The sequence below is a fragment of the Hylaeus anthracinus genome, unplaced genomic scaffold (genome assembly GCF_026225885.1).
Source record: "Hylaeus anthracinus isolate JK02 unplaced genomic scaffold, UHH_iyHylAnth1.0_haploid 4, whole genome shotgun sequence".
In the NCBI taxonomy this organism is placed as follows: Eukaryota; Metazoa; Arthropoda; class Insecta; order Hymenoptera; family Colletidae; genus Hylaeus; species Hylaeus anthracinus.
The window spans coordinates 12,359,191-12,372,025 of NW_026535289.1; the positions used below are offsets into that span (position 1 = coordinate 12,359,191).

General features: G+C 46.9%; 1 protein-coding gene across 1 annotated transcript in view; it reads right to left on the bottom strand.

Annotated features, from left to right (window-relative positions):
- LOC128894664 (protein Wnt-1-like) overlaps nt 1-12,835 on the bottom strand; it is a 64,879-nt gene that overhangs the window by 5,295 nt on the left and 46,749 nt on the right. Inside the window, exons 2-5 of the mRNA XM_054156566.1 lie at nt 9,975-10,155; nt 5,281-5,404; nt 4,573-4,730; nt 314-491 (exon numbers count right to left, since the gene is read on the bottom strand). Coding sequence (XP_054012541.1) covers nt 314-491; nt 4,573-4,730; nt 5,281-5,404; nt 9,975-10,155 — 641 coding nt within the window. The remainder of the gene's footprint in view (nt 1-313; nt 492-4,572; nt 4,731-5,280; nt 5,405-9,974; nt 10,156-12,835) is intronic.

Consider the following 12,835-nt stretch of genomic DNA (forward strand, 5'->3'; position numbering starts at 1 on the left):
AATTCTATGCGGGGGCTCTCTTAAATTAAGGACAGTAGCTTGTCTCGGGTCTGGTTGTTTCGTCTTCCAAATATGCAAAGGAGATTTTAAATAAATACAAAGTTTCGAAACAATCGGACAACGAGAAGCGTCCGCTTGCGAGTGTTCGCATGGAATCATTGATATAGAAAGGGTTAACTTTCCAAGGATTCTACGCGGGGGAAGACAAAGGGGGACAGATGATAATCCTAAGCCCTCGAAGCGAGCGGAATGAAAAATAAGACCGTGGACAGCGTCCCGGGGCGGTTATCTGTGGAACGCATTAATGGCTCACCGTGACACTTGCACACGCGTTGCATTCTCGAGCGGACGGCACGCCTGCCAGCTTCGCTATCGTGCTTCCTCATCAGCTGGCCAGCCAGCCCTTTCGGTCCTTGGAGGACACCCTCCTTCACAGGTTCCTCGCCGCCGTCGGACCACTCTCGCGAAAACTTCTCACCGAAGTGTATGTCCTGTGGATTAACAAAACAAGATTCCTGTGATTTATGGCGCGGCTCTAGGCTCGACAAAAATCCACCGAAATCAGAAAATCTGGACCGCGAACAGGCTAATTCTTTCGGTGTGTTCAACCCTTTGCACTTTGGACGCCGCGAGTCCAGGAAACTTTCGGACCGATCGCGCAGGATAAACTGACGCGAGCGCGATATTTTCAAAAACGCCAATGTAGACTGTTTAAATTAGCTGCGTATTGTACGAATGTGAAGTTGAGCAGATGAGACGAGTGCGGACGAGAGACAGGGAGAAAGTGTGAAATACAGACAAGGTAAATGCCGAGAATAAGAATAAGAATGAGGACAAGAGTAAGAAGACACAATGACCTAATCAGGGAACTGAAAATAAGAATTAAAAATTGTTGGAATGAATATTGGGTCAGCGCACCACCACTCAAAATTATTTCAAATAAGGAAAGATGTCTTTAATAACGAATGCTCTCATATATTGCCGGCATATTATCGGTCACACAAATATGACCCATGTCTACAAAATTACTAAAAATCCACCTACGATCTGTAATTCCTGCAATGTTAAATTATCTATTGCACATGTATTACTTGACTGCCCAATCTTCCAATCTAAACGACTAGATTTCAAACTTCCGACAGATCTCAGTGACTGCCTTAACGGTCTTAGAAATATCAATGCGACTCTTTCATTTTTAAAAAGTGTAGACTTATTAAACAAAATTTAATTATTGTATATGTGCGATTAATTTGTAATTAATTTGTAACTATGTGTTATACCGTGATCGTTAGTGACATTGCTGTTCGTGCGACCATTATAAATAAACAATATAAAAAAAAGAGTAAGAATAAGAATCGAGAGAAATAAAGTCAATTTGTAACGTACGTGATTTCTGATTCGGAAAGAGTTTTCTGTATCCTTAGCGACAAGTTTATAATTACAACACTAAGAATCAAGGAATACGTTTAACCCCGTACGGGGTTGGTGGACTTCCGCAAAGTTTAAGAAGAGGCAAGAAAAATCGATTTCTCTCGCATCCGAGACACGAGGAAACCCCCTAAAACCAGCTCGGCGCTGAAGAGTCGGCAAATATCATTATCTGGGAAATCTGTCAGCGTGCCCGACCCGGACATTTGTCCCACGGGATCAGCCTCGTTAAGGGATTCTCCGTGGCCGTCGGAATGCGTCGCGGAAATGGCCGTTCCGCGATTCGACGTAATCCCGAAGGAGAAGCAGCGCCACACTTTCCCGACGCTTTCCTCTTCCTGCCACGTGAGTACCTCGAGCACGTGTTCTGATCTCCTGTCCTCCTCCCTTTCCACCCACCTACTCGCTCGCTGTCCCATCTCTCCCGTGTTGTCTTTTCTCACGCTCTCGGCGCTCTCGCTCGTATCGATCGCAATAAATTAAATATTTATCTAACAATAAATCAGAGACCGAAACCCAATCGTCGCAACGATAAGCAAGACTCTGGACGTCGACGCCGGGGTAGAAAAACAGACAACGGGGCGGCAACATTGATCGATATTGACATCGAACAGCATTCGTCGCGTAACAATAATCTTGTACGATACTATGGGATTTTTCTTTTTTTTAAATCTTCAAGTTCCTTTTTTAAGCGATTCTGCCATCTCGCAACGTTCGAGTGTACGTACAGAACAAGCCGCGAATCGATCGCCTCGGCGTCCGGTACTCGGTCGATCGTAATTTTTTCATTTTCGCAAACCTCGTTGCGTTTTCCATACGATTCCTCCGTTTCGCCGAGCCGCTCTGGATCGGTCGCCACTTGTGTTCAGCAATGTTTACCCTCGTTCTTACATTGTTTCCTTCGCCGAGTAGTTTCTCTCTCCCCCGTCTCGTACTACCCCCGTTCCCAAGCGCCTCTTCCCGGTCCGCGAGCTCTTTTGTATTTACGTTTGTGTGCATCGCTCACGTGCAAGTTGCGTGGCCGATATGTCGGGGGCGGGAGCAGGGGCAAGAGGTGGGCGGGTTGTTGCAACTTAACAAGCTTAGCCCCCTTAATCCCCTTGTAAGCCAGCAATGTCTACAAGGGGTCAGCCGTACGCATGAAATGCATCCGTTTACAGGACGAGCTTTGTCTTCGTCCAGGGTTAAGGTTTACGTCGACCGACCGTGGAGAGATCGAGACGACAAATTGGGGGATGCCCCGGGATGCCAGTGCTTCCCCCCTCCCCCTCCCCCTCCCCCCCCATGCAACGCGCTTAAACAGTGGAAGCGTACGCCCGGCAAGAAGTACACGTTCAACGGTAAGAAAATCACGACGAAGAAAGGAGAAACTCGGGTGTCCCTTCGTTTCTTCCTTCTCTTTTAACGATAAAATAAATAAAAAAAAAAAAAAGAAAAAAAAAGAAAAGGGAGCAATCTTGGAATGCTGAACAATTCGACACACGGAGGGTGAACACGGTGGCTGGCCATCTTCATCCCGGATCACCCTCGTTATTTCCAGCGCTAATGGACCAACCGCTCTTCTCTCAACGAGTCGAGTTCAAGCTGGGGCTGTAGACACGGATTCACACACGGATATTCTTTCCCACAATGATTTCGTATGTACGTTACGAGCACCTCCGAGCTACGTACACGTATGCTCGGAGCCTGCTTATGACCTTTATCCTTACATCGGGCTGTTTTTCTTTAAGTCTATGAGTCATTCACAAGCCTCCCCCTCCATTCCCTTCCAATAGAACCCTATATTTTCACGATTCGTTTCGGTGGCCAGCTTAAAAACGGGACAAAGGGAACTATTATGGGACTCTGTCCGGAGGATATCCTAATGACTTATAATCCACGATACTTTTAAAGAGGATCCATCGTAAAACAGTCGACTCATCGACGACACGTTATAACGAGAAATTAAGAACGTAACATCGTTTCCTATATTAATATTCGAACAGTGATATGCTATTCGAATACCTGGATACCTACAGCCTCGATGTCTCTACGGAGAACTTATTCATGAAATTCTTTCAACCCTGACAATCGATACCCCTAAAAAAAAAAAAAAAGGAAAAAAAAAAGAAGAATTCCAACGCGAAGTACAAGCTAAACACGACAGGCGAAAGCTTGTCTAGCGTGAGCAGCTTCTGAGAAAAAGGTACTCGTAGCAGTTCTCTGTATCGGCGAGGGGTTGGTCTGTCCCCTTAACCCTGTATACGCGTAACGCAAAGAAACGGGATACTGTTGCGTCGTTCGGTTTTCCTTTCGCCCCCCTCTTCGCCGAGAAAGGGTGAGAAATAAACGTCGTTTGTCGGGGGAATGGAATTTCATTAACTCCACGCGAGACGGAAGCACCGTTTCCAAGCGCGAACCGGAATCCACGAGCGGGATTGATTTACCGATCGAAAACAACGAAACACAGAAACTTATCATTAATTCGCGTTCTCCTGTTACGCGACCTCCGCGGTATTTCTGCAGGCTCCCGCGAAATTGAAATCGTTGGTTTAATTGACCCGTCGGAGACTTGGGCATTCGATTAACCGGCCGTTGCGTAAGAACTCGAAGAATTCCTGCAGAGAAACGTATCGGTTTCGCCCGTGAACCGGGCTTACTTTCGTCCTTGGAGGGTTTTAGAACCGCTAGAGTACGACGTTGGTACGCGATGGTACGCTTCCCTTCAGGGAAGAGGGCAGAGGCGATATTATGTAATAATATTACACGGAAAATGAACTTCTACGTGCAAGAAGAACACCGATAAGCAAAATTCCTGAACTGAATTTCGTATACATAGATAAGTCGCGACGACCATCGGGTTGAACGCTTGGAAAAATAATAATTTACTTGAGCTCTCGATCGAATATAACGCACAGATTAATTTCTACACGTAATAAATACCCGGTTTCTCGGTATACATTTAAGAGACACGATTGTTTCAATTCGTGACAAGTGTAACAAGTGTAATTAATTAATGGGGAACGGTGGTACGAATCCAACGAGGAGAACTTGCGTAAGAAGGTAAGCCCGCGAAAGAAGAAGGTAATCCTAATTTACGGTCGGCAGTTAGTCGCGTCTTATTTTTGAAAAGGACAGGGGAATACAAATAAAGGGTGAAATTACCTCGCTGCAGCCACCCCATTGCCAATTATTCGGGCGGCGTGTCCTGACCCGGTTGTCGCAGGAGCAATCGGTGAGCTCGCCCCTGGAACAGGCCCTCGTGACGCTGTAAGCAACTCCTGCTGCTGATATTGCGTACACGAACGCCGCCTCGCGACTGTCTGCGAACATGCACCAGAATTTTGTCGCTGCAGAGAAGTTTTTTCATTTCTCCAAGGCTGCCCTCTTCTCGGCAGCCCGCGTCTCGTTCGTGATTACGCGAAACGGCAGGTGGTGCTGTTCCTTTTTTTTTTTTGCACGAGGAATTAAATTTAATTAAAATTATCTCGAATCCGCGACGCGATGGTGCCAATTTTGATAACGCAATTTCGTACGCGAGGTTCGTCTTTTTAATACGAACGGGGATTCGTTCCGTGGGGAAATAATTAAATGGGAGGGAATTCAAGTGAACGGAGTCGCGCTTAATTTCGAGTAATTTCGAGAATACGGACCAATTATCGGGTTTTATAGAAAGTTCACGTCGATCTTTGGTAGATGCTATTGGAACAGGTCTGAACGTATCGGAACTTTTTTTTATGAATTCGGTTGTCGTTCGGCACTTTCGAATCGATAGAAGGTAAGCGTTCTTAGCGAATTGCTATTCTCGACAGTCTAGACAGAGCTTTCGCGTTACGAGGAACTCGTTCTGCCTGCGGTTGAGCTTTTACTTACTGACTAGCATCACGCCGCCGAAAACGTTCTCCGGATTTTCCGGGCTGATGGAACAATTCCATCTCGCTGATCTAAACTGGTGCTGACACTCCTCTATGGCCAATCTCGCGCCCGCGCTGACTGCCTGAAAGCAAACACCGTGAAAGACTGGGGCGAGAGGAAAGCATAACGCCGGGGATAACAAACATAGAGCGTTACTTCCAAAAAAAAAGAAAAAAACAAAAAAAACACGATATCTCAAAGATTTTTGTGGGAAGTAGATTTAAGAAATTGTCGAATGCACTTTGAAGCCCGCAAATATTACCGAAAATATTCCCAAAATTTAAAGAAAATCACGAAAACGCTCGATATTTGGCTTCCCAGCGTGCCACCCCCCTTAATCCTAAGGGAACAATTGTTTTTCCTAAGGTCAACTTTTTGAGATCCAAAAGCCATGTTTACCTTATTTTTAACATAATTCTACGGCCCCGAAATTACCATGGAAATTAGTCATGGAAATTAGCATGGAAACTAGCAGGTGGAAACGTCGCGTTACAAGTATCCGCTGGTTTCCCAATCCCTTGTTAGCACGTTTTCATCGACGCGTCAAGAGTACGGCCGAAGGAATGGGCACGTGTCACGGCGCGGCCACAATTACGGGGTTTGTCCGTTTAATAGTAGACCCGCGGTTAATTGGATCGGGTGTCGGAAAGCAATTATAATACGTAGTCGGTTTCTATTGACGGCGCAATTATGTTAATAGGTATTCCGAATCCATGTTATCGCGATCGTTAATATCAAACGAGAACAGCACTCGACGTGAATTCGATCCAGAGAAGTTTCGTAAATGTATCGTAGATGTTTTATGGAGATACGCTCCGGATTCCCGATGCGAAGACATTAAAATTAGATACGTAATTTTTCAATCTCGGAAATCTCAACGCGCGATGCGCGTTTCCGAGTAACGAGAGACAACCGAGACGACCACTCGGATTCCGCTACAAACATTCCGTATAGCCACGAATAGCGCCGTTGGCACGCCTTAATAACTTCGGCGCTCGACGGTAACCGAGATTCGTGTCATGGATAAACGATAGTCGGAGTCGCTCGTTTTGCTCTCGCGCGTACCAAAGACAATAGTCGATATATCGCAATTAATTTGACAAACTCGGGCAGAAAGAGTCGATGATATCAATCGGTGTTTCGCCATCTGAAATTTTGTCCACCTCTTAAACCTTTCGGAAGGATTCGGATCACCGACCGTTATTAAAGCGAAACTCGAAATGCTCGGCTCGAGGTTTAGCTTCGAAGCTTCCGCTACTTCGTTCATCACCAGTACACGTAACCCATCGCACAGACGCCAAATTGCACTGCACACATAACCCACTACAGCCACCAAATCGCATTATACACTTAACCTAACATGCACCCCAATTGCATCCCACACTTAACCTATGACACTCGGCGCATCGCGTGTGCTCGTAACCTACCTCGCTCGCGCAAACACACAAACCAAACGCGAAACAGCCCGAGCGAGATCGCCGCGGAAGGCGATGCGAGGTACACCGTTCCGAACGCGGCGAACACGGAACCGGGGGTATCGTGGAACATCCGCCGACATCCGTAAGGAGCATTCTCACGTTCTCCGCGAGGAACGAGGTCAATAAGATACCGATTCCCCCACGGCGAAAAGGTGGGCTGGGGACGAGTCGAAATTTCACCGTTGACGCGACATAAATCGCCGCGGAGGATGTTCCTTCGTACGCTGGCGTGTGCATCCGGTTCGATCGTTCGGATATTAAAGCACTCGGTGGCCCAGCGTCGAGGCGTTATGAATATTCATGGGCGAGGGTCTTTTGTCGGTAACCTGGTCTCGGAAAACCGAGACTGGCGGCGCCGTTCAAAGGGATATCGGGGGTCCCGCGGACCGGGAGTTTACCTAGGCACCGGTTTCTAGACGAGGCCCGCCAGCCAGGGCCCTTCGTCGACAAGATTTGTGCATTAGGGAAAGGTAAACGCGATTTTCGGGACCGTGAGCCCCGTTTCCTTCGACGATCCGATCCGTCCAGCCTGCTCCAGGACGAATCGCGAACCGAACAACCTGCTGGAGGACCACTGTCTGGGCTTACGCCGAGTCGTCTCGCGGTGAGTTCACGCTGCACGGAGAGTCTCTCCCGTTGCGTTGCGACAGTTTGTACCAAGTGGAATGGCAAGTATCGAGAAGAATGTCGGAACGTGTCGCAGAGAACCTGTTAGGATCGTTTCCTTTGGATAGATCCTCTCGGGCGTGACAATGGATTTTGATAAACTTTCCAGCAAGTGGATCAAAGAGCTCCAAGAAGAAGTACGAAGTATGCGAGCAGCTGAAGTTACGTTGATTTATGTTACGATTCTTAAGACGAGTACCCTTCCCGTGCGATGAACGCAATTTCGGTTGTACTCGAACAAAGTAAAGCGATCGGTTTTACCACTGTTTGTAAAAGTGTGCCCCATTGCTTTACTTTAGCATACGAGTGTCTCGAGTGGATGGATACTGCTCAGAGAGTCTCTTAGCCTGTCCGATAGTTTCTTCGGTTGTGTTTTGACAGACTTTGCACCGAATGGAACCGAGTGTTTGAAGGAGAAGCTTGAAGCACGCGGGCTGCTGAAGTCATGCTAATTTATGTTAAGGTGTTCCTGCTCCACTCCACTCGGCCAGAGTACTGCTTCTTGCGCCTCGAGAGCAATTTACCACTGTATTCTCTAGGCGTACTCGTTCCTGATTGGAAATCGATGTCGAATCAGATCCTGCGACGCGAGAAGAACTCGAAACAAATAGGAGGATCGAGTTTTAACGCATTCTTCGAGAGCGCCAGTATTTCTGATGACTATTCAACGGCTCCGGGTGTCTTCGATGGATGGATGCTACTCGAACGAATCCACTTGACAGTCCAAGATAGTTTTCTTCGTCCGCAGTTTCTTCGTCGACTCTAGCTCGAGAAGACTCGACGATTACAGTGTCGGACTCGATCGTTGTTAGTTTCTCGCGTCAAGAGAACCGGTATAGTATCGCAGAGGAAAGCCTTCGCTTTCAGGACGATGGTAGATGTCGCCGAATAAATCAAAATTCTAAAATTGTCGCGTGTTTTTTTTTTTTTCGAGAGAGACTACGATGTACGGGAAAACGTATAATAAATACCGGTTTCAGGAATTTGACACCGCGTTGCTGGATTCAGCGATTTCCCGACAGCGAGTGTCTCGAAAGGAGGTCGCGCAGGGTTCACTGAAGGCTCCGGACTCTGTTGCAGAGCCGGCGTATTAAATATTGCACGCGCGGCAAACGAAAGCTACAACTCGAGCTTGGCATTCCGGGAGTTCTTTAGAATCATGCGAATCGAGCCAGTGCGCTCGCACCGAGCCACCTTAAAGGGACGGTCAATTTTCCGTCGCGATTCCGGATCGCTTTAAGAGGACCAGACGGTCGAACCGCTTCGAGATGGTCTTCTTTGCGAATTAATTCCTGCCAATCGAACGCGATTCGTGACTTTTCCTTTCGCACCGAGCTTATGGCTATCTTAAACACCGAGAAAATATATTCTTTTTAATTGCGTACATCCCGTGGAAAAAATGACCTGGGTCGCGGTTTGCTCGAGGATCGTTTGTAACGAAATTTCCACGAAGACGAATGTTCCTCGAGATCTCAAATTTTTAAACGGATACGTAAAAATTGTTCGAAAAGTATATACGTTTGATTGCTTCGATGATTTCGTGGGCATAAAAGTATGAGGGCAAGGTATTCGAGAAACGAATACTTTCCTGGTTACTTCGTATCCCATAACACGGTTATGCTCTCTTGGAGGCGATGTTGAAACTTTCCAACGTCGTCGTAACACGCATTTTACGACCCGTTTCTTTGCATTTTTCGTTAGGGAATTACACTGAAACAATTTACTCGTACTCGTTCTCTAAGCCACAAAAATCCGAGGGATCTCAACCAGGCGAGCTATTCCACCGTGGAAAAATAATAGGTATGACGCTCGGCGGTCGAGCGGATTGAAACTAAAGCCATCTGGAAATTAATTTTCCTTTTACACGTATTTTGAAGAGTAAAAGTTTCGTTTGAATTGGACATAAAAAATAGTGGAACCTTGTGACACTTCGCGAACCCCTAACAAATAACCTACTTTCCAGACTTCTGGCCCTTATTATATAAATAACCCCATATACGTCGACGTGACTCCGTACCCGATGCGAGGTTTTCGAATTCTCGCGAGGTCTGGATTTTTCTCAGCATCGACCACGCAAGAGTTACGAGCTGTCTGTGTCGCGCGATTCACCCTGTATCACAAAGGTATGCGCGGGAAAAGCTCATCGCGCGCATAAAGGCGAAGAAAAATGGAAACGATTCGTCGTCGTCGTCGTCGTCGTCGTGGTCGTGGTCGAAGAGGAAGAGAAGCAGAAGAAGAGGAGGCAGAAGAGGCAGAAGAAGGAGCGGGTTCGAGCATTAAAGCGGTCGGCGCGGAGACGGCGGCTCGAAAAATTACACCGACAAAGTTTATACGCCGGCTCTCTGCCGATCTCCGTCTCTCTCGCGCCCGCGGCCCGTTCTTTCTTTCTCGCCCTCTCGTTCCTTCTCTGTCCCTCCGCTGGGCGTAGGTCTCGTGAATCGAATTAGCCGCGTGCTTCCCCGGGCATTAATCCGAGAGGTTCTTCGGCCCCTGCCGCGAGGTAAATACCTGCAGGACGGGTGGCGAGCGGGAGCATATCGCCTGCTGCTTGGCGGTCAGGTGCACGCTCTTGCAGTTCTTTTCGGCGCTCGCTGGCCCGATCACACCCGCGCCGACGATCTGTGCCTGTCCGTCGGCACCGCTGCTCTGCCCCGATCCGCTATTCAGCCGCGGCTCTACGCCCAGGTACCTGAAACAATCCCGGAAGCAGCGTTATTATCCACGGTTCACCTCCGCCCCATCTCACAACGGCGACACTCGCCTTACACCTACGCCATCGAAACGTCCACTCTTTTACGCACCGAACGATACGAAAATCTACGAGTCGGTCTACGGTGTACACTCTACCAGTGATCCACCAAAACCCTAGACTTTGAATAAATCGAAGTTTGCTGATATGTTCGTCTCGTTTCTTCTTTTCAACATTTTCGCCCATCTCTGTCACATAGAATGGGTTCCACTCAGTGATTGGCAAAACCCTAGGCTTTGAATAAATCCGAAGTTTGCCGATATGTTTCCTTGGATCGAATCACGAATCACTGTGAAAAATCATCGCGATTAAGAATGAACGTGATTGAATCGCGAGTGATTAAAAAAATAGCAGTTCACGCCATTTCTATCGCTTACTGATAGCAAAACTTTTGTCTCGTTTCCTCTTTTGAACATTCTCACGAGCAAAACCCTAGGCTTCGAATAAATCTGATGTTTATTCGCGTGTTTGTCTCGTTTCCTTCTTTGGAAAATATTCAAAAAAAAGCCTAGAGTTTCGTCCATCTCTGGACTCTACGCTAAAAAAGCTGTAGCGAGTACCGAAGCTGCCGTCCTTCAGCAGTTCCTTCGTTCACGTTTTGAAACCGCATAGTTACCGGGAAGGTGTCCGCAAGCAATGTCTCCGCGGATCGAGTTACGCAGCACGTGTTCGAAAAGCTGCGGTAGATATCGAGGAACCTTAACGCGAATGTTTGCTCCATTTTGTTTGTACTTTTTGGAGCTGCGGTCGCCATGTTACTCTTTCACCGGCGGTTACATGATCGCTTTAATAGATTCGCGTTCGCTTTATTCATTTACGAACACTTCGCTTCATTCCTTTACGAGGAACGTTATTCGCGCGCAAGAAATTGCCAAGTTTAAGATCGCCGATCTAAGATAATGTTTCAGGAGATGCGAACACAGAGATCGAGAAGAGTTGGATGATCACGCCTCGGGGAAATTCTTGTGAAATTGACTCGGGTAGCGCGTTAAAACTCTTTTATTACGGCACGGTATGGTATCGAGAAGTTTGGTAATGATTTTATAATTACACTCGTAGTAAAATCAATCAACTCGACGACTTATACCCGCTTCCAAACTTTCTCACCCTGACCATATTTGGTATAGTAAAGCGTGACGGAGTCTTTCTAACTTAAAAAAAAAAAAAAAATGTTTTCTATAAAAAGCACAGTGGTAATAAAATGTAGAAAAATGGGTGCGTTATCAACGAAACAACCAAAGTCGAAACAGTTTAAAAACTGTTCGAGTCCGTATTTAAGAATCCTCGTGGACCATCTGTAAGAGGATCGGTCGCTCTCTTTATTACAAGACCGTGTCGTACGTGTAGGTTGTTGATGGGCGACGATCGTTCCAAGCGTTGCCCACGGGGTTGCAATCATCGTTTTCGAGACAGCCAAGGCCACACCCTTGATTCTCATTAAGATTTACCGCCTAAACGGGCGCTACCTATGTCCGGACGGGGCTGCCGTCCGGACCCCTCTTCGAAAATAATATAAAATGATGCGGCCGCTTTTTAGAGCGACGACGCCGATTAGTAACAGGCGGACGAGGATGGCGCGCCTCTCGACTCGCTTCGAATCTCCTTTACAGTTCACTCGTCTCACAATAATTCCACTCGTTACAGCGGACTCGAGAGGTTACGTACAATTGGGCACGGGAGAAGGCTCGGTTCTATGAATTCTTTCGGTTCTAGAACACTTTATGAAAACCCTGTTACACTGGAATGCTTTTTTATGGCGAAAAGTACGTAAACGAGTCAAGAGAAAAGATTATAAGAAAAATAGCGAGGAATAATGAAAGATGCAAAGAATAAACTATGCATTTGGATGCGACCCTTTGATCGAATGTATACGCACGCAACACTTGTTGAATACGGGCAAGACTGTTTACATTTAGCTCCGACCAACACAGAAAATTACTTGAATCGAGCAAAAGCAAGGTTCGGAATTTAAAAACCTTTGCGTCGAGACACGCGAACCTATCGACGATGCAGAAACGTATAAAAGACTGTGCAAACCGGCGACAAACTCGGACTACCACATCGCGCGCAAATTGTCACGTACGGCAATTTAAAAAGAAATAATTTCAGCCTAAACGGCCAGCAGCGTCGTTTAGTTGGCAATTAGCGGACCGATCGTTGCCTTATCGGCCCGATCGGCTGTCGCACCGGTGGCGCGATCGTTCCCGGATACATTTATCACCTAGCATGGTGGTTCTTAACCTTCTCAAGCTCGCGTTGGAATTTAGAAGAGAATTCTTTATATTCTTAAGAAGAATCTTGACGCGGTTCTTGTTCGCGACGAGATTCTTAAAATTTACAGAAAATACAAAATTCACCATTCAAAGTTTACGGAAGGGCGTTGCCGGCATTTCGGCACGGTGAGTAGTAGTCGCTAACCTATCGCTTACTAGGGATGGCGTGAAAAATCACTGACAGTAATTTTTCATGGGGATCGCACAATCACGATCGCAGTCGTGATTAAGCTTCGATCACGACCGTGATCCGGAAAATGGTGTTTCAGAAGCAGTTCATGTTAACACGTTCACTGGCAGACTAACACCCTTGAAAATTTCTACCGCGATTAAATTATGTTTACAGA